The sequence below is a fragment of the Salmo salar genome, chromosome ssa07, assembly GCF_905237065.1.
Source record: "Salmo salar chromosome ssa07, Ssal_v3.1, whole genome shotgun sequence".
NCBI lineage: Eukaryota > Metazoa > Chordata > Actinopteri > Salmoniformes > Salmonidae > Salmo > Salmo salar.
Window position 1 is genome coordinate 25,652,800 of NC_059448.1, and position 26,951 is coordinate 25,679,750.

Consider the following 26,951-nt stretch of genomic DNA (forward strand, 5'->3'; position numbering starts at 1 on the left):
GTTTGTCTTGCTCTTTGGAATGGTGTGATTTCCATACACAACCACCACTTTATGGGAGAGGAGAACTTGCTACTGGATTTAGGTGGGTGGATAACAACATAATATGGATCATCGGCTTGAAGGCTGCAGCTAAATACATGAACTTATTCATACAATCAGATATGTGGATTAATCGAGGAATGCGAGGGAGTGTGGGACAATGGAATCTCACCCTATGGAATTCAGCAGTTTGATCACATGAAGCGAGTTGTTTGGAAAGGAGAGACGTCGCCTGCATCTACCTATAAAGCTAAGCCGAATCGAATGGACTGTCTTTTGAGAGAAAGAAATCCAAGTTGATTGTACAAGTAATAGGATACTGGATATATCTTTACATTCCAGAGGGGTAACTGGCCTCTGTCTGCATTTCAGATGCTAGCTAGCTAATGCATTTGAGTGGCAGACTAGTTTAGCTTTAGCTAGTTCTCCATTGCTCCCTGTCGCGTCGGCGTCATAGCCGACGAGAACGCTCTTGTGTCCAATCACAGTTTTCACGTGATGTCGCGGATGGCTTTTGGCCTCTATCGGAATTAGCTTGTTAGTAGCCTGCCAGCAATTATTTGCTTATCATAACAAAATATTCTCTACAGCAGAGAGACCCCATTTGTTGGCAAAAGCAAGTGTTTAATTTGCATCAAAACAATATTTATTTAGTTAGCTATATATAAATATATATAGCAATAATAGCCATCGTTATGGCTAACGTTAACTAGTTAGCAAGCTAGCCAACTTGATGTAAAGGGCAACCTAGCTACCCAGCTAACGTTGCTCGGTGCTTAACGTTATGTAATGCTGGATATCAATAACGTCAGCTAACTAGTCGCTAGTCGTGGATATAATTGTTCTTTCAATTTTGGGAAAGTTTATCGGGAGCATTTACTTGCAACGTTCACTGACCAGTCAACGTTAGCTAGCTTGTTAGGGAGCTAGCCCTTACATCGTAGTTCGCTTTGCATTACTATATATTGTAGCATTAAACAGGCTCCAGTGTATAGCTACGAGTTAGTGGTGTAGTGTTGCAGTGGAAAGTCCAGTCAGGTCAGAATGCATCCTGTTTACAGCGGATAGCCTCCTCTCAGTCGATTGAGGGATACTTAGGTAATCATGCTGCACCAATGCATGCCATTCGAAGATACTTTATGTCCATTTTAAATGTTGCACTAACTCGATTCTTAGAACAGTTCACAGCACCACATCGAACATTGGCCAAGTTTTAACACAGATAACGGGAAGACTAGTCGAATATCATCACGTGCACGGAGATCAACTACTGTTGCTCTTCCAAGAGCCACTCCAGGAAACTAGCCTCAAGGATTCTGTAACTAAATTTAGCTCACAAGGGATGGAAACCAATTTACTGAGGATAATGCGAGTACAGTTGTCTAGCTGACTTTACTTGGATTGGAAGTATCAACATAATAAGCTGGAGGAAATCTTTATATAGACCCATATTACTTAGATTTTAATGAGTTTAAGCTAATGTTGGGATATTAGTGGAAATGCATATGCATTGTAATTAATTAGAATGTTTACTAGCTATTATCTCAAAAAACAAATACAATAGGACAGGAGCTGTTGACAAACTGGTATTACTCTGTCACTAAGACATTTGATTACAACGTTATTGTGCAAGCTATCACTTCCTGGTAGGACTGTAAACACAACAACAAGCCTTAAAAAAAAGAGTCTTTACTTTTGTATTGATATGCTTGTTGTTGGCATTGCTATGTAGTTACACTTTGTCTTAAGACTGAAGGAAAATAACACAGTAGATTTTGCACAGTCAGTGGTGCCTGAATTTCATGTATTTTGCTTTGAGATAGCACACCATTTAAAGTCCCCCACCAGCTATTTTTTTCGACTTTTCCTGTCACGCTAGATAGTTCTAACACTGTTTCAATTTGCCGGGGGCGCAGTTTCAACTGTCTACTGTAAGATACTTGAAGATTGGCTATGAAAAGATGAGGAATATGCTCGGAGCTCTCTCTGAAAGGAATACGCTCCCCACTAGCTGATGTGAGGAGTTGTAACTTTTGGACATAACTGGCAGACAGCAGAAGCACTGTGGAACTCTGTACAAAGAAACTTGAAGAGAAAAGGAGATGGTCACCCTGCTGTGACATCATTGGACTGGAGGAGAGGACACGGACACGCTCGAGCCGTCTGCAGCCATGAGTCTCCGCCCCCCCACCTCAACACTGGACAGGTAGGACTGATTGCTGATGATGGTGCTACTGACAGATGGGTCAATCTGTTTTATTTCCTTGTTTTCCCTGGTCCTCTCTCCTTGACTCTTTCTCAAAATGCAATTGGATGAGAAGATTAGAGGGGCGGGAGCTCCAATGCGCTTTGAGAAGGAGACGAGTGGGGACGATGTAAGTAATCAAGGAAGTACAGTGTCAAGAAAAGTATGCGAACCCTTTGGAATTACCTGAATTGTTGCATAAATTGGTCATCAAATTTTATCAGATCATCATAGAAGTCACAACAATAGACAAACATAGTGTGCTTAAACTAATAACACACAAATTATAGTATTTTTCTTGTCTATATTGAATGCATCGTTTAAACATCCACAGTGTAGGTTGGAAAAAGTATGTGAACCCCTAGGCTAATAACCAAAATTTAGGAGTCAGCTAACCTGGAGTCCAATCAATGAGACGAGATTGGAGATGTTGGTTAGAGCTGCCTTGCCCTGTAAACACTCACAAAATGTGAGTTTGCTATTCACAAGAAGCATTGCCTGATGTGAACCATGCCTCGAATAAAAGAGCTCAGAAGACCGAAGATTAAGAATTGTTGACTTGCATGAAGCTGGAAAGGGTTACAAAAGTATCTCTAAAAGCCTTGATGTTCATCAGTCCACGGTAAGACAAATTGTCTATAAATGAAGAAAGTTCAGCAGTGTTGCTACTCTCCCTAGGAGTGGCCGTCCTGCAAAGATGACTGCAAGAGCACAGCGCAGCATGCTCAATGAGGTTCAGAAGAATCCTGGAGTTTCAGCTGAAGACTTAGAGAAAGCTCTGGAACATGCTAACATCTCTCACGCTATGTATGGAGAAAAAAAGGCACAGCACACCAACATCAAAACCTCATCCCAACTGTAAAGTATGGTGAAGGGAGCGTCATGGTTTGGGGCTGCTTTGCTACCCCAGGGCCTGGACAGCTTACTATCATCGGCGGGAAAATGAATTCCCAAGTTTATCAAGACATTTTGCAGGAGAATGTTAGGCTATCTGTCTGCCAATTGAAGCTCAACAGAAGCTGGGTGATGCAACAGGACAACGACCCAAAACACAGAAGTAAATCAACAACAGAATGGCTTCAACCCGATTTGAGATGCTGTGGCATGACCTCAAGACAGCAGTTCACACCAGACATCCTAAGAATATTGCTTAACTGAAACAGTTTTGTAAAGAGGAATGGTCCAAAAATCCTCCTGACCGTTGTGCGGGTCTGCTCCGCAACTACAGAAAACGTTTGGTTGAGGTTATTGCTGCCAAAGGAGCATCAACCAGTTATTAAATCCAAGGGTGCACATACTTTTTCCACCTTCCACTGTGAATGTTTACACGGTGTGTTACAATTATACATTTTCATGTCTTTATTGATGTATTATTAGTCTACGCAGACGGTGTTTGTCTATTGTCGTGACCTAGATGAAGATCAGATTGAATTTTATGACCAATTGGTTCACATACTTATTCTTGCCACTGTACAATTGATTCTCCTGATGTCTTCTTGCTAGACATGCAGTCAGTGATTATTATGTTCAAAGATCTACTAGCTTTAGCCTATTGCTTCTACCAGCCCGCATTAATACATGTTGGATGTTGTACTAAGTTGTGATCCCCTGAGCTTACCATTCCGTAAAGGGCTATTCTCAACTATGAGGGGGCTGTATCACATTTGATTCACTGGTTACATTTGATGTGGTATCCTTTGACTCACTATCTATTGTATTTGTACACTGTATGTGTTTGCATGTCTTTCTGTCTGTTCATGTGTACCTCTATTTTTCCCTTTTCCTCCTTTCACTTTTGTTGTCTCTGTGTCCACTTCCTGTGTCATGTGACAGTGGGGCAGCCATTAAGAAACACTCTCACCTGCCCAGGTAGGCTGGCTGTCCAATAAGAGCCCCTGTTGGTGGTTAATGTAGATCTGCAGTTGGAACGCTGCTAATCTCGTCCACCTGCCGGCTCGCTCTCTGTCTAACCGTCTGGTTTCACAGCGCCTCAGATTGGAACTTGAATGAAAGCCTTATGGCTGATCTCTGTCCAACATCTAGCATAACCCTTAGATCAGGGTTCCCCCAACAAGCGACCCATGTGCCGAATTTGGCCCGCGGGTGATTTTTATTTGGCCCCCAAGTTTTCTGAGCAAAAAAAAAAAAAGATTTTACAATTTTTTGACCTAATAGACTGTGTTAAAAAAAGAGGAAAAAACAGCAAATCAGCTCCAAGTGATTTCAATTTTGGAAATCTGTTCCAAAGTATTCCCACTCATAATAGAAATATATGTGATCGTATACAAATATAAGCAAGGTTTGAAATGATTGTTTTAGTCAAATATTCTATCTGTTTGGGCTTCTTGCGGTCAATTTGCAGCCTATAAATGATTTGTAATTATGTTCTGCCCCCCTGACCACCCGCTCAAGTACAAAATTGGCCCTTCGCTGAATCTAGTTGATGATCCCTGCCTTAGATGAACCTTCCCCCTACATTGTGGACTTCAGAGCATGAGCAGCACAAGTGATTTAAACAAAGAATTGAGTTCGTAAAAGTCCCGTCTAATACAACTTTAGCAAGCTTGCTTCAGATTTTTTTTTTTAACCACACCACTTTCAAGTTCCACTTTGAAGCACAGTTTTACCAGCCTGGGGAGGAGGTTCAGAACGCTGCTACAGCAGGCTTCCTTTCTTGGTGTCATCAAACTTTACGTACTCTTTAACTCTCCTTGTTTTTCTGTCAGTGCTCGTCTACTTTTACTCTCCTACTTTTATTCTAAACCACCTTTCCTTTTCTCTCTTGGTCCCTTTTTGCCTTCTCTCTCTTATTCCCTTCTTGTTCTCTTGCGCCTCGTTTTCAGCCCTTTTGCTGCTTGGTGAGTTTTCTGCTCAGTTTATACTTGAGCTGTAAGAAATGCTGAAAGGCAAACTAAGCACAGATTCCAGCTCGCCCACTCCCCCCCCCACACTCGATCTCTCCTCCTACCTCTGGCACTCTCTCCATCTATCTACCCCTGGTCTCCTCTACCGATATCTCTGGCTCTTTTACAGTACATTTTTCCTCAATACCTCACATCCTCTCTCTTCGCCTCCTTTTCAAAATGCGTTGGAGAAGAAGGTCTGAGCGACACAGGATTTTGGACCTTCTCCAAAACGCTTGAGAAGGAGTCAAGGAGATGGGATCCAGGGAAAGGCGACTTGAGATGCAGCCTCTGTGTCCCATACCGCTCCTCTTTACTCTCTCCTCGTTCCTCCCTCACCACCTGCCAGAATTCCTCCCTCCCTCTCCTTCTTCCCAGCCATCCCAGTGTGATCCTGATTGATTAATCCTTCCATCGTGTAGCACCCTATTTGTGTCTCACGTTTCTCTTGTCCTGCCTTTCCCTCCAGGCTCAGCAGCCTGACGATAGGAGACTCGGAGCGCAAGACCTCCAGCGGCCAGCAGAGGGAGCCTCTGGCTGACTTCCCCACTGAGAGCACAGGTACATGGGTTTTATAGCACAGATATATCTTCCCCTCCCTCCTTCACTCCATCTCACCCCCTCCCTCCTCTCTCTCCCTCTCTCAGGTCAAGGTCTGGTTCAGAGATGTGTGGTTGTACAGAAGGACCAGCTAGGGTTCGGCTTCACTGTGTGTGGCGAGAGGATCAAGCTGGTGCAGAATGTTCGACCAGGTCAGAACCGTCTAAAACCTAGACGTACATTTCTACACGTCTTCTCTCATGCTTCCTGGACAGTCTGTCATATGTCACTCATATATCTCTCCATGCAGGTGGCGCAGCGGTCAAGGCGGGGGTCCACGAGGGAGACAGAATCATAAAGGTTACACCTCGTTTCAAACTTTTGCCGCAAACCCAATATCTATGTCTTTGTGATCAGACTACACTCAGCGGAGTTAGTGCTTCTCTCTCTTTCTTATCCCCTCTCTCCATCCCTCCATCTCTCTCAGGTCAATGGCTCGCTGGTGTCGTCCATGTCTCATCAGGAAGTGGTGAAGCTCATCAAGTGTGAGTGTCACTGGTTTCTCTAACATTGGTGGCGACGGCTCTGCTTAGGATACCTACATTTGTGAAATGTGTTCAGGTGTAGTAATATGTCTTGTCACTTCCTGTCCTCTCTCTGCTCTTTCACTCTATCTCTCTCGCGTTCTCTCCTTCCTTCCAGCTGGGACATATGTTGCTCTGACTCTTCAAGGACCGCCCCCTTCAGCAGCTGCCCTCCCCCTACATCCCCTCCCCACTGACCTCTTACCCAATCAGCGGACGTCACTAGGAGGAGAAGCCCCACCTCCACCACCTCCACCCCTCTCCCCCGGACTGACCAGCACCCCCTCCCAAAGGATCACCAAACCACTGCAGGTGAGTTCCCTCAATCGCTGAGTACCATACCTTAACCGTCACCTTAATACTTACAGACGCTGGCTGGTAGGCTAAACCTGACCATTTCTGTGACCATATGATCAAGCAATGTTGCGTAACATGGGTCAAACGACAATGAGTTTAATAACACAGCATTTTCTCTCTTCCTCGTCTGTCATTTTTGTGTGTGTGTGTTAGAACCTAGACGTACAGAAACACGCTACTCAGATCCTCAGGAACATGCTGGAACAGGGAGAGGCTGAGCTTCAGGTAACAGTTACGTACAGGGTTGCAAAATTCCGTTAACTTTCCCCAAATTTCCGGGTTTTCCAGAAATCTTGGTTGGAAGATTCCCGGAATCAGTAGGTAATAAGCAGGATCCGGAATCCTTTGGGGAAATGTTGCTACTCCAAACAGTCAAACACACTAAGAATGGATACTTTTCAGTCATCTGGAATATAGACATATCCGTTCTATATATTGCATTTCTATCTCAAAATGTTGTGCCCCACTGAATATGCAATGGAAAGGACACACTGCTTATGAAAGTAGATCTTTATTCAGACCAATAATCATTGGGGGGGTTCTCATCACTGATCAATCAGCGCCTCTGATAATGTCACTTTGACCAATCCCACAGGACTTGATGGAGGAACTGTTACTGAACCCCTCCCCATCCCTGGAGGAGCGAATCGAAAGTGCCAAGCGGCGGGCCCAACAAGTCAGGGTTAAAATCCAGCAAGATCTGGTGAGATACCTGTGTGCATGACAACAGACTCTTAACTCCAGTCATCTAAACCTGTCAGTACCTAATAGTTACTATCAATTACGTTGTCATTACCGCAGTTTAACATCTTTGTTGTTTCTCTGTCTCTCAAGGATGGAACTCGATTGGAAGCTGTGACCAGCTATGTAGTAGCAGGAGAAGGTTTCTATGGGATTTTGTTTGTCAATGATTCTTGTGGGGTTTTTTTTGTGTGTGAGGAAAATGTATGTACTGTCTTGATGTTTCTGCAGGTCGGTTGTCGGGGGATTCAAGTGAAGGAGACTTTGAGGTAAGTAATGTTAGCACTCGTCCTTTATTTATGACTCATTAGCGAGAGAGAATCCCAGAGAGAGGGAAAGTGAATGAGGGAGAGAGATATAGTCCTTTTCACTCCTCCTCCCTCAGGCCTGTGAGAGCCCCCACTCCTCCCCCTCCACCTCCTCCTTCAGGACCCCCCTCTACCGGAGACAGGGCTCCGACACACACACCTTCTCCGACTCGGTGAGACCAAGCAACACGCGCGCACGCACACACCGATTCTGTGAGAACAGACACACTTGCAGACACCTGTGGTCTACCCTTTAGTGAGGTGAACAATGTCTCCTACACACAAAAACGCATGCCAGTTCTATTTGACTCGTATCATCATGATGTGCCTCTTGTCAGGCTGGGAAGGCTCAGATCATTGGCCCGGAGGAAGAGGAGGAAGAGGACGACAGCTATCCGCTCAATGAGGTGAGATGGTCCTCATCAGCAAACATCACTTACCTCATCTAACTACCCTGCGTCTCACGTAGGTATGTTTAACTGTGTTAATGTCCCCCCCCCCCCCCCCAGATGGACGGCCCATTTCAGGACATAGAACTTCTCAAGTCGCGACCGGCCCACATGACCGTGTTCATGAGATACCTCTTCAGCCAGCTACTGGATCCCAATCCGCTGGTCAGTGCTTTGACCTTGAATACTGTTATTTACTGTAGTTTGATGTCTTTTACATGGGAATGAATCGTGTGTGTGTGTGTGTGTGTGTGTGTGTGTCTTTACAACAGCTGTTCTACCTGTCGGTGGAGGCCTACCTGGGCTCCAGCCCTAAAGACGCCCGTGCCCTCGCCCCACAGATCTGCTCCCACTTCCTGGACCCTGATGCTGTATGTCTCTCATTGGTTCAATTAATGGATCTCATTCAGTTAGACCAGGGCCTGTAGGTATCAAGCATCTCAAAGTGGGAGTGCTAATTTAGGATCAGTTTGGACTTCTGGATCATAATGAATAAAATGCCATGGGGGGGGGGCTGATTCTTGTTCCGCCCTGCTACTCAGCCCATCGATTCATCTTGAGAGATTGTAAAGAAAGCTTGAACTCGGCTATGTAATGGATCCTTAAATGTTTTTTTTTCTCCCTTTTGCAGCCATTGAAAATCAGAGTACGGGAAGAATACCTGTCCGATATAGGTAAGTTACTCTCAACATAGGTCAACAGTTGTTACACTGTTTGGGCAATTTGTGTTATGAATGCACTGTGTTGTGTTATTCGGTTAGTCTTACTGTCTGGTGGTGTTGTCCTGTCCCAGAGAGTCGTCTCCATGCCCAGGAGGACATCAGGGGACCTCTTTCTGAGCTCCAACAGCAGGTGCTGCCTGACATTCAGGACCAAATACAGGATTACAGGTACTGCCTAGTTGAGTAGTGTGTGTGTGTGTGTGTGTGTATGAAACCGTAGGTGTGCCTTGAGGCTTGTGGTAAATGCAGAAAATGGCTGTGTGAGCGTGTGTGTTAATTGTGTTTGTATTGCGTGTGTGTGTGTGTGTGTGTGTGTGTGTGTGCAGGAGTAAGCAGATGATGGGTCTGGGTTCTCTGTTTGGAGAGGGAGACCTGCAGCAGCTGGATGGAGACCCAGCCAAGGAAAGACTAGTGGTGGACAGACAGGTCACTGCTCTCTGGGAAATACTGTGAGTTGGAACGTCTACCGATATATGATACGTAAAGTATATCTTATAAGGGCCAGGTACTGTGAGTTGGAGTTTGAAGTACAGTATATACATACTTTGCGGTTTGAAGTTATTGCTTCCCTTGATAAAGATGAGCAAAAATGATTGTGTAAAAGAAGTTGGCTATATTTTTCTGCTCGCGCGTTCTCATTTCGATGCCAAACCCACCGCTGGTGTGAGTGGCCAAACAGCTCTATTTTCATGTCATCTGACACCTGTAAATGCACTTGGATTGGAACCAGTGCTTTGGTCAGATAACATGGAAATTAAGCTCTTTGGTCACGCACACCAGTGGTGGGTTTGGCGTCGAAATGAGAACGCGCGAGCAGAAAAGAACATCACGTCGTCTACTGTTTAAAAAAAAAAAAAAATGGTGGTGGATCTTGGTTTGACCTGTGGTTTGATTGAAGAGGGCAGTCCATAAGCGCAGACAAAGGATCTCAAAGATCTGGAAGGATCCTGTATGAAGGAACGGTGTAAGATCCCTCCTATTGTGTTCTCCAGCTCGTAAAACATTTTCTAAAAAGTCTGTGTCCTCGCACGGTGAGGTATGAAAGGTATTGAAAACAGGGATGTCAATCATTTTAGACCCCACTGTATATTAAGTATATGTTAGGGCCACAAGCTTTTCAGGGCCACTTTTTAAATAGCAATACTATGATAGCTTCAAACAATACGAAGGATGATACTGTGTTGCGCTTACCTTTTTTTCTTGATTATTCAATGTCAGCAAAGCACAACAGGAGCTGCAGTGGGACACACTGTTTGTAACCATCAGAGCACTGAACCCGGCGGTTGCCTAGCAACGGGTCAGCCGTTGTAGCCGCCCGGTGGCCAATAAAACGGTATTGGAGCGCGTGACCGTGAGTCCGCCAGCTCAACCTCTCACTGCACCGTACCAAAGGGCAGTGTGTGATCACTGGGAGCTTCAGCAGGCTAGCCATGGCCGCCTAGGCACATGATGCTTTAAAACACACCCACCCAGTCCCATCACATGACTCATTGCTAGCAGGTGTGACTCAATAGGTTGCCTTGATTTTTCTCAGTGAGGATTTTTTTTTGTTACCTTGTTTTACTGGGGCGAGACTCTTCAGAAATTACCCCCAGACCTAATAAAAATTAAGTTTTTATTTAAAAAATGTATTTTGTGTGGAAGGCCAAAAGGGCGAGCGATTTAGAATAAGCTAATGGTTGTTTTTCTGTGTGTTGCAGCTCGAAGCACGAAGAGGAGAGCAGGTAATAAAAGCCGGCGCATGTCTCATGTCTGTTTGCTGGAGCATGACTGACTCACAATACTACTCTGTTCGGCATGGAGATGCCCCTCAATTCTGTCATTCTCGCTTTTTCGCTCTCCCTTCATCTCTTCCCATCCCTCTCTCTCACTCTCTTTTGCTCCCTCTCTACTCCCCTCCCCTTTCTTTGTGTGTCTTCTCCCCCCTTTCACTTTCCCCCATTCTACCTTTTTTCTCTCCTTTTCCTTTTCTCGCTCTACCCCTTCCACCTTTTTTCTCTCTTCTCTCTTTCCCCCCCTTCTACCTTTTTTCCCTCTTTTTCCTTCCCTCTCCCTCCCCTCTTCAGTTCTCGTCTAGCCTCTGCGGTGCTGCTGTACCTCCGTCACTCAGGCATAAAGCTGAGGGACTCCAGGGTGTTCCCAGGCCTCAGCACTGAGAAGGAGAAGTGGCTCGCCTTCTTTCCCAAGACCAAGAAGGTAAGGAGGGGAGGAGGCAGGGCTCTTGTCTTCCACCGACGCATGGATTTGTAATTCTCTTATCAGTCATATTTATTGAAACATCAAAGCTATTCAGGCTATTTTGAATTGGCAGAGCATGTAGTCCATAGGCTACAAACCTTCAGGTAATGATCAACCGAGCGGTCTCACGTGTTCGGACTAATTCCTCTGTCTTACCGTTCATCGTTATAGGGTATGAAACGTTGCGTTGTGGGAGTTTTGCTTCGACACCAGTTTATCCTATTTTCCAGTGGTGTTCTTTGTTTATGTTTACTACAGCTGAGCAGTTCAAAGAAAGAGAAGGATGGAGAGGACAGGAAGAGAAACCCCATCCTGAAGTATATCGGCAAGCCCAGGAGCACCTCTCAGTCCAGTAAATATATATACACACACACACTTTTTGTTCTCATCTAACAGTATAATTGAATTCCATTGACCTCATCCTTTGTTTTCAGTCTTATTGATTTGTTTTAGAGGATTTAAAATGATTGATCTAAGACTTTTCCATCGTTCTGATTTCATTGTTTCTTTTGGTTCACTTTGATTTTCCAGCGTTCCATGTCCCCTTGTCTCCCACTGAAGGTATATCATTTATGTATTTTTTTAAAATCATTTTAGATCTTTCCTTTTTGATTATTTTTTTTTTCTTCCGTGTTTTCTTAGCTCATTTTTAAAGCATTAATATAAAGTGCCTCCAGAAAGTATTCACCCTCCTTGACTTTTTCCAAATTTTGTGCTTACAAAATGGGATTCAAATGGTTCAATTGTCGATTTTTTTTATTTTTTTGTTGTCAACATTCTACAAAAAATACTCTGTCAAAGTGGAAGAAAAATTCGAACATTTGTAAACAAAATAAAAAATAACTATCTTGAGTACGTAAGTTTTCAACCCCCTGAGTCAATACGTGTTAGAATCACCTTTGGCAGCGATTACAGCTGTGAGTCTTTCTGGGTAAGTCTCTCTCAGAGCTTTCCATTCCTGGATTGTTGCAACATTTGCCCGTTTAAATTTTTTTATTTCAAAGTTCTTTAAGCTCTGTCAGATTGGTTGTTGATCATTGCTAGACAACCATTTTCAGGTCTTGACAGATTTTCAAGCAGATTCAATAATATACTTGATATTTTCTGAAGGCACTGCATAATAATAAATGCCATTTAGCAGATGCTTTTATCCAAAGCGACTTAGTCATGCGTTCATACATATTTTACTGTTATCGCTTGCTCTCTGTAGTCTAAGCTGGGTATCTGTAAAGCACTTTTTGACAACTGCTGAGTTACACTGAGTGTACAAAACATTAACACCTGCTCTTTCCATAACATAAGACTGTCCAGGTAAAAGCAATGATCCCTTATTGATGTCGCTTGTTAAATCCACTTCGATCAGTGTAGATGAAGGGGAGGAGACGGGTTGAAGAAGGATTTTTAAGCCTTGAGACAATTGAGACATGGATTGTGTATGTGTACCATTCACAGGGTGACTGGGCTAAACAAAATATTTAAGTGCCCCTTTGAACGGGTTATGGTAGTTGGTGCCAGGCGCACCTGTTTGTGTGAATAACTATATAACGTTCCCATGTGTATCACACAACTGTGGGAAGCAATGGAGTCACCATAGGCCAGCATCCCTGTGGAACGCTTTCGACACTTTGTAGAGTTCATGCACTGACCAATTAAGGCTGTTCTGAAGTATAACATTTTTTTTTTGTATCAATATTAGGAAGGCGTTCTTAATGTTTTGTACACTCGGTGTATGTCGTTTTTATAAATTTACGTTTGATTGATGTTCTATGTACCTGTTCTCTGTGCGTCTCCTGTCTCCTCTCCTCAGTGCGTCCGGGCAGTGTGAGGAACATCATCCAGCAGTTTGAGAACCACACAGAGATCCCCGGGGAGGAGGGGGCCGAGGGAGACCCTCCGAGACTGTCCTCCAGTAGCCTGGGAGAGGACAGCATGGACAGGTAAGAGATGGAGGGAGAGTGTGTGTGTGTCTCGACCCTTGTGCAAAATTCTTAGTGTGTTCAAACCTGTGCATGTGTTTGATTCGTGTCTCTCCCTCTCTCAGCCCCACGGTGTCGATGCGTCTGGCTCGTAGTGAGTCTCTGAAGGCGCAGGGGGAGGGGCGTCGGCGGGGCGGGTCCTCGGGGGCGGAGACAGTACCTCGGTCCCGTAGCGATGTGGACATGGAGGACTGTGGAGAGGAGGGTGAAGGGCCGGGCCTGAGACCCTTACACCACAGCACCTCCTCTGCCTCCAGCAGCTCAGCACGGTGAGACTACAACACACACCCAATCCAAGATCTGGAGCATGCACACTGCTCAAACACACACACCCTTAGAACTATGAATCCCATACTCCTAGAGACTGGTTGAGCAGCAGCATTGAATATAAAGCAAATCTGTGTGTTGTTCTCCTCAGATCCTGCGAGAACCCCACCCCTCCGTACACCCCTCGGTCTTCCAGAAGAAAGTAAGTCAACCTTACTACTATAATGTGTTAAGCTTTGTTGAGGGACTTGTAAGTGTATTGAAAATCTGTGTGCGCGTGCGTATTTGTCTGTAGGAGTGTGGAGTTCCCGGTGGCCTTGCTCCCTGACGCCCCAGCCCTAGAGGAGGACGTGGTGGACAGCCACAACTGGCAGGAGACGGTGGCCCCGCAGGTCCTGGCTACTCTCTGTCCCCGAGAGGTGGACAGACAGGCTGTCATCTACGGTAAAAAAACAAAACAAAAAAAAAACACTGATTGACCAGGCTTTGGCTAGAAACAGAGGAATGTGCAAGGCTGAGAGTAACACGTGACATTGCTATACATCTATAATTGGGCCCGTATCCTCTAAAGACCACTGTCTATCAGATTAGTTAAGACATGAAATCACCCCGTGTATATACAACACGTAAGCCTTGTCCTCTCTAAAGATGGCTGCGAAAAGCCCAAGGTATTCTATCAGACACCCGCCTCTATGGGACTGTTATTTCAGAAGGAAATTAGAGGAGAGGGTTATATTTACACCCCTTTTTAGTCTCGTCTCTCCCCCCCCCCCCTTCCTTTATCAGAGTTGCTGACGACGGAGGCGTCTCACCTGCGTACACTCAGGGTGTTGGATCAGGTGTTCTTCCAGAAGATGAGGTGTGTTCTGAGCTCTGACGAGCTGGCCTGCATCTTCCCCAACCTGCCTCAGGTCTACGAGCTCCACGGTCAGTCACTGTGTGTCTATGCGTGTTTCTCAGTCCTGCCAATATGTATCCAAGCAATGTGGATTTCAAGTCCTGATAAGGTCGCGTCGCATAAAAGGGGTTCTCCGTTTGGGTGGCTTTGCTTTGTAAATGTCATATGTTTAAATGGTTTTAGTTGGTGCATGGTAGAGAAGCAATGTTTCAGCATTGCCTTTGAGTGGCAGTCCGTGTCATTGATGCTTATGCTCAATGTTGATATTGTTTTTTGGTCAATGTTGCTCCAATGTTGTTGTGTTACAGCGAGTCTGTGCGAAGCCATGAAGAAGAGAAGAGAATCTCCCATCGTTCAGGGCATCGGCGACATCATGCTGGCCAGGGTGAGTTTAACTAACCATGTCATCCCTTCGTCTCTCTCTCTCTCCATCTTTGTTTTACTACCCCCCCCCAATCTTCGTCAGTGAGATGGATTGTGTTGCATTGTTAACCGTGTCAATTTGAAGTAGGGATGGGCAGGGTTAATCGAATATCCTGATATCCGAACGGAAGTCAGTATTCTAACACTTGTGAAAAAAAAATTTGTTTGTTGTTTTTGTTGCCTATTTTTAACAATGGAAAAAGCGTTTCTAAATTAAATTGTCCATGTTACATTGTTACACACAAGGATATACCGTGCCATTTGAAATGCTTAATTTAATATAACAGCAGACTTTAGAATGTAGCGTTTATGTACGGCGCGTTGAGCTACCGCAGCTTCAGATGTCACGTTGCTTTGACAGTACGTTGTTTACAGTTGCACACTAAATATAGACTACAGTTCTTACACGAAGTGATTTTTCTCATAGGTTATGGGTAGGATTGCTGGAAACATTCAAATTTGACCAGTCAACTACCAGCATTTTGGTAACTTTGTTTTTTTAAATGTAATTTATCACAAGACCTCTAGTGGCCCTTTTGGGGACCTCATAGTATCACTGGTGCCTAACTCTGGCCCTCTGTGTGGCCTTATCACATGTAAAATCAAATGAATGACAAAGCTGTAGATCATTATCATAAATATACACCAACTTAGTGAATACCGTTGGTTTTTAATATGAGGGTTTCAGCATGAAATATCCTTTTTTATTTTACTATGTCAATATGTATTCGTCGTCAATGGGTTTTTTTTTGGCGTCAAACTGGTGGCAGTTGTGGAGGAAGTCAGTCGTTGGAAGAGTTGCAGAGTTGATTGAAAATAATGCAATTGTTGATGAGATGCTTTTTTCATTAGTCTTTTTTTTCCCCCCTCTTGAACCATATGGTCCATCTACTAGAAACTCATGGACAATATGGACACAGATATGAAAAACGAATACAATATATGAATGTGTTTTAATTCATTCAATTATAAATTACCATAGATTGACGTAACATTTCTATTCATTAGCAAAATCACAGAAGATCCCGGTAACTTTGGTAAATCACCGGTAGCTTTGCAACCCTAATTATGGGGTCGGGTTTTAAATGGAAAGGCATTTTTACTATCATAGTGCATTTAGCCCTCCCGTCTGCCCTGACAATGGTATGCTATTTTCCCCCACTTCAAACAGCGATTAGCCTACAGGCGCTCACCAACGGCGGGTCCACAAAACCTGGCATAGATCAATGCAAAACTCTCACCGTAATTTTTTTTTTAATATTTTTTTTTAACCGAATCAGTTCTATGATGGCGAACATCAGACTTCTCTTTCACTGTTGCTTTTAGCCTAGGCTACTGTTAGCCAAATACTACCAGAATAGCACCCTGAAAACAATGGCGCACTATCTGCGGTTGTGGCACCTAACATCATTCTGATTGGTCAATAAAGTAGAGCTTTTTGTTTTTACTGTACGGATATCTGAGGGGAAAAAATGGCTGATATTATTTGTGTAGTGAAACAACTTCAAATGCCCATTCCTAGTTTGAAGACTTTGCTATTGCTAATACCTGCCAAATAGATTTAAATCAGAGAAAGAAAAAAAAAATGCCTAGGGATAATTGTGGTGTATTTTGAATGGGGCGTCGGTGTGTACCTTTCTGGTAGTTTGAGGGCGTGGCGGGGGAGGAGTTTCAGGAGCAGGCGTCCCACCTGTGCAGTCAGCAGTCTCAGGCCCTGGAGCTCATCAAGAACAAACAGCGCAAAGATCCCCGCTTCGCACACATCATCCAGGTAACACGCGCACACAGTTGCAATGGCTTCTCTGCTCATGGATTGATTTGATTGATGTATTGGTTGATTTGATGTGTTAACAGGAGTGTGAGGCCAGTCCTCACTGTAGGAGGTTGCAGCTGAAGGATCTGCTGGTGTCTGAGACGCAGAGACTCACCAAGTACCCTCTGCTACTGGACAACATCCTCAAACACACCGAGGGTAAGTAGGATAGGTTTCTACCACACAGACAGATGTACCAGTGGATAATGTATAACATACTATAGCATAGCATTATGTTACTGTTTGGTGATTTGGTAACCTTGTTTGTTTTGATGAAAGGCTTTCAGTAACTGCTCACTCACGTAATAGCTAACGAGAAGCAGACCAGTAGCTACTAGCTATTGACTCAAACTTTGGCTATGGTTTTTAAGCTTATTTGATGTCACTTGGAATAACGTCTTTCTCTTCCCCTAGCCGGTTCCACAGACCTCCCTCCTCTCCAACAGGCTCAAGCCTGTTGCCGGGGGATACTGCAGGCCGTCAACGAGGTCGTCAGGGAGACGGAACACCGGCAGCGGCTCAACCAATACCAGCGCAGGTTGGACCCCACGCCACAGTTCAAGGTACTGCCCAATTTGACCTTGTTCATTTTTCCTTATCCTACATTCCTCTCAAAGTTTTGATTTTTCCTTCAACACATACCCAATGATAAGGTGTACCCAAACGTGCTTCAGTCTAGCTTAAACAAAAAAGGGAATCGGGTGCTCGACTGAGGGACTTGAAAATCCCCAAAACATCCCTTACCCCAGGACAATTCAACGGGCGACCCTCCAGGAGAATAAAGATAAATAGAATCAAGATTTCCGCATAGAGAGAGAATAAAGACTTCCGCGTAGATCTGAAATATTTAGTTGAGTAATTTAACCTGGGATAAGGAATGTTTTTTTTTGGACATACCCAACGATATTGTTATGGTGATGCTGATGTCTACCATTTTGTCTTCTGTCTCTCCTCTCAGAGTCTGGACCTGACCAGTAAGAGAATGATCCATGAGGGTCCTCTCACCTGGAAAGTCAGTAAAGACAAAACCTTGGGTAAGAAAAGCCCACCACACCCCACTAATGAGTCGAACCTCATACAGTCTCTAGTCAAACCCCCTTGTCATTGTAATCAACACTTAAATAAAAAATAAATTAATCAACACTCTAATAAGCCCCACTGGTCTCTTTTGGGTTGCAAATGTTCTACAAACCTTGCATCCATTTCCCACCAGGTTTTTGTTAGCATTGTTCCGGAAGGTTCTAACAATGTGGTTCTGTTTCTCCCTGCCGCTCCCAGAGATCCAGGCGCTGCTGTTGTCAGACCTTCTGGTGTTGCTCCAGAGAGGTCCAGACGACCGGCTGCTGCTGCGCTGCCCGTCCCGCTTGCTGGGGGGAGGAGGTGGGGGTAGCGGGGATACCAAGGCCTCTTTCAGCCCCGTGGTCCAGCTGGACTCACTGCTGGTGCGCTCTGTGGCCACAGGTAAGAGGTCAGGGGTTATGAGAGGCAGTGTGGAGTAGTCAGTGGTTGGGCTTAGATGTAACCACCAGTTTTCTGTTAATGGTGTAACAACATTGTAATAGACATCTGTAATAGCAGAACGTACGATCTCAATACTTTGTTTAATGATCATTACATGGTATTCATGGTTGAGTGATGCCTCTTCGATAATGCAGACCTTTATGAGATGCCAACAAAAACCTGTGATTTGCTTTTTGAATGATTGACAGCTGTCACTCATCATGTGTGATTCCTTCCTCAGACCACAAGGCCCTGTACGTCATTAGCACAACAGAGCAACAGATATACGAGCTGGTAGCTGGGACGTCCTCAGAGAAAAACATGTGAGCACATCTAGACCAGCTATATCTATACTAGGACTATTATAGTCCACCAGTTTACAGATAATATACATAAGAGTTATCATCATTAGCATTTTAACTAATGCATTTTGCTTATCACATGGAAAAGCTTTGGTTCTTAAGTCTTATTTATTTACAGCTGGAAGGACCAACTTGAAAAGACCATCTCATTGGCTGCTGGCTCCTCACCTTTGACCAATAACAGATCCACACCTATTTCGTGAGTATCCCTAAGCTGACCTGTTTCTATCAATTACCATTGAAAAGATGGCATTGTAGTCTATTCACTATGTTGTTCCTAAACAAAACTGCCCAGACTAAATTCTCACTCACTCACTCAGCTCCCCGAGTCTTGGTAATGCGTCCCCTGTCTCAACTGGCAGTCATGTCTACCAATCAGGTAAGAGATATTGTGTCAGACAGGGAACATATGTTTTGGAGTGGATCGTATTTAGACTGAGTACATTTCTATACAGTAATATTCTGTATCATTCTCTGTCGTTCACCATGTTGATTATCTTTAATCTCCCTAGACGACTCGATGACGGAGCAGGCAGTTTCAATGGGGACAAACTCTCCTAATGATGAGGACAACGAGCTCACGCCCACCACACCAACGGCACAATCAGGGGCTTTCCTCCACAGTGAGGGGCGGGACTACGGCAAGAGGCAAATTGGAGTGGCTGAGGCAGCTCTTGAAGACGGTGAGATTGAAAGAGACAGACCTTTTGACTTAAACATATACTTTTGCGTCACTAGAATATGTTTGTTTGATAATCAACTGTCGACTTATTAAATTCCTCTTTCTGTCTCAGTGGAGATGCTAAAGCAGCTGATTTTCCACAACTTTGAGGAAGTTGGGTGGAGTCACGACTCGGACGGAACGCCCACAAACGAGACAGCCAATGAGAGGAGCCCGCTCAATGACAGACAGAGGCCGGCGTCCTCTGAGTCTCTCCTCAGTGCCAGTCCCAGCCAATTGGAGGCTGAGCATTCAGAAGCCCCGCCCTCGGAGGTGGGGTCCCCCAGTGTACATGTTGTGAGGAAAGGTAATGGGGACAGAAGGTGTAGACAACAACCTAATAACTTTGGCTGTTTTATTTAAATGACTGCTTGTTTCTTGGTGTCTACTGTGGTCAAATCAAGTCTGACTCCACTACGGCTGTCCCCGACCCCCCAAAAATATTGGTCAACCTAGTTGTTTGTTCTTTCGACCAATCAATTGGTTGACATTTTAAAACCGTGTATTTTTCCATATATAGACACAACCTGTGTTTTTTTTTTATCAAATCAACTATATGTACTGAGCTTGTCGGATGCTTTAAGGACACTTTGATTAAATAATTAAGACACACAAATGACTGGAGGGAGCCAGAGATAAATTTAGCCTAACCAGAAGAAGGCAAAAAACAGTCTGCTGCTGGCCTTCACAGATTCTGCCGTTCACCCTCCTGATAGACTACACTGGGGGTCGGCCAGCTTATCCATTTGGAGTGGCAATTTATCTTACCATTTCTACTGATGTGCATGGCAGTTCTGATTTTTGCACCTTTTCGTGGAACGGTTTCATTTCCTTTATAATAAAGTCTTTGTATCTCTAAATCATCATGTGCTTAGTAAAAATTATAAAAGTAACTTCTATTGACATTGCCAACTATGTTTAAAAAAAAAAAAAAATGCCTGCATAAAGCCAACAAATAAAAACATTTCAGCCTGCAGGTAGAAAATATCCTGCTTTAAAAAAAAAAATAATAATAAATCCTATAAATCACATTGGCTACACATTGCCTGTCAGCAAGGAGCTTGAAACTATTAACTTGGGTCCTGCTTGTGCTAGCAAACTTGCAACATTCTATGAAATATTCTGGGCCCTCAGTGTTTCCCGCTCCAGTGAACTTCGGAAAGACATAGTTGTAGGCTATTTGCGCAAGGGATGAAAAGTAATCAGGTAGGCCTATTTTTATGACGTTGCCACCGAATCAGAGCATAACATTTTTCCCCCCTTTCATGCTGAGTGGTTATTGAAAGGGAGAGGGCTGGAAAGGTTTTTCAAATAGGCTACATCGAGGAGCTATTGTCATTCTCAATGGTTGTAAAAACAGACTTTGTTTACTTGCTGTTTGAGGTTAAGAAAAAAATACTTTGAAGTTCTACAGTGGTGGTCAGTTAAGACAATCAGAAATACTATCAGATCCCCAATAGGGCACATTTATAGGCCTACATTTGTGCGCAGGCCAGGTAGCCAATGCCTACTTCTGTGTATAATCAGGTGCATGTCCAAAATGGAACGAAATAAACCAAAACACCTCACAAGTATAGCCTAGGTAGTGTGGTCCGCAAACAACGTGTCCACTCCGACAATGAGAACGGTAAAAGACTGTAATAATATATTGAATTTATGAACAGAAATTACCATTAACATTGATGGTAATTAACGGTAAATGTACTGCTGGTGATACTGGTGTGCCATCCCCGTGGCCGCCAATGGATTAGTCCACTGAGACAGGCGTGAATCAGACGGTGTCCCATGCCAGAAAAACTAAATATTTTAGACTGCTCGAATCTGTCGACCAACAGCCTTTCGAACCAAATAATCGAACTAAATGGGGTCAGCCCTAGACTCCACTGAATGACCTCTAATTGTTTGATAATACACACTCTTTTCTCTTGACATGTTCACGAAGCTCTGTGACTCAATTGGTCGGGTGCTCTTCTTCTGATCTTTCTGCCTCTTTCCACAACTCTGTTTTGCTTTTTCCCTCCTTTTTCTTCTCACGCCCTCGTACAATATCACATCTCCCTCACTTGCACTCAAACTCTCACCCCCATGACACTACCATGCTCCCCTACACATAAATGTATACTGTCTGACGCGCGCACACACACACACACTCTCTCTTTCACGCCATCTGTCCTCTTATGCACAGCTGTGGTTGCGGGCTCTCCTTCTATCCCTGATGACATCACTGATGTCAACCTTCACTCTGACCAATCACCTGAGCCGAGAGGCGGGGCCAGTGTACGGGGTAATGCTCCAGTAGACAGTCCAGTTGTCCTCTTCAAACCTATGAATATCTTCCATTTAGGTCCCTGGCTCTCTGAGAATGTTTGTGATTACTACACCAGGGTCGTGTCCAGAGCACATTTTAGAAACGCAGATAGTTTGGGTCTGCCTTAAATTTGTCCACTCGTTTTTAATTTTTCCATTTTGAAATGTTTTCCAATTCATACCTACTGAGCGCAAGCACACTAGCCACATAGTATAAGATTTCACAGCTGTACTGTCAATTCACCATGAAGATTGACTGTCGCCTTTAATTCCACTGTGCTGTAGGAAACGTGTTCTACCTGGTGATGCCTACAGAGCAGGGAGACGGACTGCTGGATGAGAGTCACACAGATGAGGTCATTGGTCCCCCCACCCTGACCTCCACTGAACTTCCTGATCTGGACCAGGAAGTGATGTTATCAAACATACAGCATCATGAGGAAGAAGGGCAGGTCTCTTCCACCCTGTCTGCGGGCGACCAATCGGAGCCAGGGAATCCGAGGCTGGAGGTAGGGCTTGGCCAATCACAAAAGGTCCTCCAGAGCCATGTGATCAAACACGTGGATGAGATTTTCCACACAATCGAGGAGCTGATGAGCAAGCTGCAAAAGCTGAGGGTAAGGCGTTTAAACACACACACACAGATGTGACATGCTATATTACATGGGAAACAGGAGAATCCACTCACCCACTCAGTTGAAAACACATTTTGACATTATTTCCATGCTAACTATTACTTGTTATTTTCTCCCCCCATAACCCCAACAGGACATCGAGACAGCTCATCACCAGCTGCTGAAAACACTAAGAGAGCTGCCTGTCAATCAGGAGTCAGATGACCTCCCTCGCAACCAGGAAACTGTCATCAGGACGCCGTCTCTGGACCGGGACCCAGGGGATGGTGAGGTCAAGGGTCATTCCCACCATGTGTTGAAAGATATGGTCTGGATACAACCTTTTCACAAAGGCATTTCTCAAACCTTGAAATTCAATGGGGGCAGTTCTTGTTGTTTTTGTTTGGGTTTAAATCAATTCTCTGAGTTCTGTTATTGATAAGCCTCTCACTCTCTCTCTGTTTCTATTTGTCTGTCCAGCAGAGCCAGCTAAGCCTGAGATCCTCTCCACTGGATTCTAAAGATGTTATCTCAATGAGGAATTCTTAACAGACTCACCCCTGCTCTGCCGTAGACATACGCACACACACACTGATGGACTGGGACCCCAGCCTTTACCCCCTACCCCCCGTCTCACACCCCTAACCCTCAGCCCAATCCTAGCATACACTGCAGGATCCAGGAAGTACTGTGATGTCGTTGGTGTTGTCCTGGGAGACCAGGAAGTGATGCAGGACTGATGGCCCCGGCCCCCTGACACCCAAGGATCTGCCCCCGACACGGGTTCAGGGTGAACTCTGACCTCTGTGGAGCCAGAGGGAGTCCAGGGACGAGAGGATGGACAGATGAAGGACAAAAAAAGAAGGACGAGACTGAGAAGTAGAGAACAAGTGATGGAAATGTGTGAAGAAGCAAATGGATCATAATGAAAGTGGAGAGTGGGCAGAATCTAAATTGGCAAGGAATAATGCCATGGATGAGATGTTGGATGGAAGTAAGGTTGGTTACATTTGAAGGAGAAGTTAGTATACTTTGAAAGAAGTAGTGATGGTTCAAGGGAGAGAGTTGAGAAGTGACAGATGAACAGGACAACGTAAGGACCCTAGCACTTTACCCACAATACATCATCTGTCACGTATCCATACTCCACAACGGATTGGATTAGTGAGGGACTGGAAACTGGACAGATCACCGGCTCCATTGTGAGTCAAAGCTGCACCTTGTTTGAGCCAAGATGGTAGTTCATTACTACTGGTTGCTTTACAGTATGCCTGCCATGGAGGCCAATCGAAGAACGGTGTGTGTGTGTGTATGCGTACACACACACACACACACACACACACACACACACACACACACACACACACTGAACCAAAATATAAACGCAACATGCAACAATCTCAAAGATTTTAGTGAGTTACAGTTCATATAAGAATATCAGTCAGTTGAAATAAATTCATTAGGCCCTAATCTATGGATTTCACATGACTGGGAATACAGATATGCATCTGTTGGTCACAGATACCTTAAAAAAAAAAAAAAGGCAGGGGTGTGGATCAGAAAACCAATCAGTATCTGGTGTGACCACCATTTGCCTCATGTAGCGCGACACAGTTCCTTTTACATAGAGTTGATCAGGCTGTTGATTGTGGCCTCTGGAATGTTGTCCTACTCCTCTTCAATGGCTGTGTGAAGTTGCTGGATATTGGCAGAAACTGGAACAAGCTGTCATGCATGCTGATTCAGACCATCCCCAACATGCTCATTGGGTGACATGTCTGGTGAGTATGCAGGCCATGGAAGAACGGACATTTTCAGCTTCCAGGAATTGTGTACAGATCCTTGCGACATGGGGCCGTGCTTTATTATGCTGAAACATGAGATGATGGCAGACAAATGGCACGACAATGGTCCTCAGGATCTCGTCACGGTATCTGTGCATTCAAATTGCCATCGATAAAATGTTCGTTGTCCGTAGCATATGCTTGCCCATACCAAAACCCCCACCGCCACCAAGGGGCACTCTGTTCACAACGTTGACATCAGCAAACCGCTCGCCCACATGTCTGCCATCTGCCCGGTACAGTTGAAACTGGGATTAATCCGGGGAGAGCATACTTCTCCAGCTTGCCAGTAGCCATCGAAGGTGAGCATTTACCCACTGAAGTCGGTTACGACACGGAACTGCAGTCAGGTCAAGACCCTGGTGAGGACCACGAGCATGCAGATGAGCTTCCCCGTTGACGGTGATTACACATGATGGTCTGCGGTTGTGAGGCCGGTTGGCTGTACTGCCAAATTCTCTAAAATGACATTTGAAGCGGCTTATGGTAGAGAAATTAACATTAAACTATCTGGCAGCATTTCTGGTGGACATTCCTGCAGTGAGCATGCCAATTGCGCGCTCCTTCAACTTGAGATATTTGTGGCATTGTGTTGTGTGTCAACTGCACATTTTAGCGTGGCCTTTTATTGTCCCCAGCACAAGGTGCACCTGTGTAATTATCATGCTGTTTAATCAGCTTCTTGATATGTGACACCTGTCAGGTGGTTGGATTATCTTGGCAAAGGAGAAATGCTCACTAACATGGATGTAAACATATTTTGTGCCCCAAATTTGAGAGAAATAAGCTTTTTGTGCATTTGGAACATTTCTGGGATCTTTTATTTCAGCTCATGAAACATGGGACCAACACTTCACATGTTGCGTTTTATATTTTTGTTTAGTGTGTGATATATATATATATATATATATTCAGGTTTATTTCCCTGGGCCCAGAGGAAGGAATGGGTCATAAAGAGTAAAGATATCAACATACACAAGCATCATTCATTCATGATATTCTTCATGTTATGCGTAATATACGTTTCGTAATCACACATGAAGAAAGAGGTGTTTGTTGTTTTGTTTTGGGAAAACCAAGATGTTGGTCGGGTCAGTCAGTCCTGTATCTCTGTACAGCTGCTAAGCTACAGGATGGGTTGTCTGTAGCGGCGACATATTAATGGCTACAACACTAGTACGGCACTGTTCTCTACTGAATGGCTGTCGTCTTCTGCACCACTACTCCTAGACATACAGGGATCACTACTACGAAAAAGGAAACCTGTTCAATGAATACCCAGATGTCTATCATGTCGTCATTTTTTCCCCTAAAGAATGCTCTACTGTATTGGGTGTGTACAATACTGTGAATTCCCCTCTTCCCTACTATACCGTGAGTAGTATTTACCGTATTGTCACACCAAAACATGAAGGGATGGTTGTTTATACCAAGTAGCATACGTTTGAACTGAGAGACTCTCTGCACAGACATGTATTTATTGGGAGAGGAAGTCTGTTAACCCTATGTAATCCCTTGTTCAAGTGTGTAATCAGCAGCATACAATGTGTGTGAGTGACACCATAGTGTGTAATGGGATTTCTGAGGGTATGCAGTGTTTTCAGTTTAACTTGGCATGGTGGACAATTCCAGACTTTTTCTCATACATTTTCTTACTTCCTTTCTGACTTTTGTATTCGTCCATCTCTCCATTCACTTACCCTCTTGAGCAGCATTTTTTTTCAGTCTCCATCTTTGTACTTTCTACCTCTTCTTCTTTTTTTAGCATCTTTAAGGTTTTTCATACTGGGGTTTTTCTGTCGGAAGTCTGAGTTTGTGTACGCACCTCGCTCATACAGAGGTTAGAACTGATGTTTCTTCCCTTTGTCAAATGTTGCACAGCAAACTGCTGCACAGTGCAAACTACTGTATGCATACAGAGGTCTTTAACGATCCTTTCTCTTGTTTAAATCTTGTTCACTCATGTAATATAGAAATCACAACCTTGTTTTATGTGAATCTTTTTTTTCTTCTGTAAAGCCTTAGTCCTTTCTTTTTGATTTTATTTTTGTAGATTCGATCAAAAAAAATGTAAGTTATTTTCTCTCCCCTGTTTTAGAAAAAGGTGAGATTGTTAGCTGCACAGAAGGAAAATGAACTCATGTTTCAGATTCATGTGTTTTGTGACATTAAAAAGAACTGTTTGAAAGTCCTGGAGCGGAACTTGAGTCCTAACTCACCCACCCTGGCTGATGTGAAAAAGAAACTTACTTTTACTTGAACATGTATAGATCCTGACCAAATGCAGCTACCCCAAAGCATATTTATTCATACATTTTATATCCAATATTGAGTCTACAGAAATATCGGGCCTATTTCGCTCGAGCTCAATACCCGTATTGAAGTCGACCGCTTGGAGGAGAGACGTCCAGGTAGAGATCAGTGAGCGGCAGCCTTAGTAACTGGTGTGACCTGGAAAAACCTGCCCCCGAACCGAGTGAGACGGAGGACATTCATCTAGCGGCCTAGACTCCTTTTATAGGAATCAAGTAAGCCAAGTATTAAACTTTGGGGCTTGGAAATATTCTATTCAATAGGAGAAATCCTAACTGATCGGTCTCCAAGGGCCATGACATGATTGGTGCATCTCAATTGTATTTCCTTGACTCTGTGTCCTTTCTCCTTGCTTCCTTCTCAAAACGCATTGGAGGAGATGGCCCAAGGGGAGGAACCTCTGACTTTCTCCTCCAATGTGTTTTGAGAAGGAGAGAGGACACAAGGAAACAATTGAGATTCACCTGTAAATTGGTATAGGATATATGCGACCCTTTTATGGGGATTTGTGCACTGTTGGTAGGTTTCTGTTAAGCCTAATGCACTATCCAGTTGAGCAGTCAATGTATATCAGAGTAAAGTGTGTTTTATGTTGTGTTTGGTAATGTGTCAAGTCTTGTGTTATAACTGAGGTACGAGAAATTGCATTCCACACACTGCTACGCATGCTCAGGGCCACGTTCACTGGGGCAGTTAACAAGCCCTATCACTGGCCAAATATCCCAAATCCATTACATTTAAGAGGCTGGAAGTTGAATTAATTCAGAATTGTAGCCAGTATTTGGGT

General features: G+C 44.2%; 1 protein-coding gene across 6 annotated transcripts; it reads left to right on the top strand.

Moving 5' to 3' along the window:
* LOC106609016 (rho guanine nucleotide exchange factor 11) lies at positions 1-26,042 on the top strand. 6 transcript variants are annotated; one of them, XM_045721776.1, is made up of 43 exons: positions 5-82; positions 1,956-2,245; positions 5,128-5,142; positions 5,657-5,748; positions 5,835-5,939; positions 6,038-6,087; positions 6,215-6,272; positions 6,430-6,623; positions 6,822-6,893; positions 7,264-7,371; positions 7,503-7,551; positions 7,641-7,678; positions 7,795-7,890; positions 8,056-8,124; positions 8,227-8,331; positions 8,439-8,537; positions 8,798-8,840; positions 8,960-9,056; positions 9,215-9,337; positions 10,589-10,612; positions 10,955-11,084; positions 11,385-11,478; positions 11,658-11,687; positions 12,934-13,063; positions 13,168-13,371; positions 13,521-13,571; positions 13,665-13,813; positions 14,156-14,296; positions 14,576-14,652; positions 16,336-16,461; positions 16,545-16,662; positions 16,918-17,066; positions 17,462-17,537; positions 17,782-17,964; positions 18,245-18,326; positions 18,484-18,564; positions 18,686-18,744; positions 18,878-19,048; positions 19,160-19,393; positions 21,272-21,370; positions 21,679-22,010; positions 22,162-22,294; positions 22,488-26,042. In XM_045721776.1, exons 2-43 carry the CDS (start codon positions 2,211-2,213, stop codon positions 22,526-22,528), a joined length of 4,362 nt encoding a protein of 1,453 aa, XP_045577732.1. In that variant the 5' UTR covers positions 5-82; positions 1,956-2,210; the 3' UTR covers positions 22,529-26,042. The 6 variants fall into 6 exon arrangements, with proteins under 6 accessions (XP_045577733.1, XP_045577734.1, XP_045577736.1 ...); XM_045721777.1 differs by having other exon boundaries at positions 1-2,245; positions 22,491-26,042; XM_045721778.1 differs by having other exon boundaries at positions 1-2,245; positions 8,065-8,124.
* The last annotated feature ends 909 nt before the right edge of the window (positions 26,043-26,951 follow it).

Coding starts and splice junctions, on each gene's coding strand:
- LOC106609016 (XM_045721776.1), top strand. CDS start 2,211: ATGAGTCTCCGCCCCCCCACCTCAACACTGGACAG. Junction 17,067..17,461: donor ACCCCACGCCACAGTTCAAG/GTACTGCCCAAT, acceptor CTCTCCTCTCAG/AGTCTGGACCTGACCAGTAA. Junction 17,538..17,781: donor CAGTAAAGACAAAACCTTGG/GTAAGAAAAGCC, acceptor TGCCGCTCCCAG/AGATCCAGGCGCTGCTGTTG.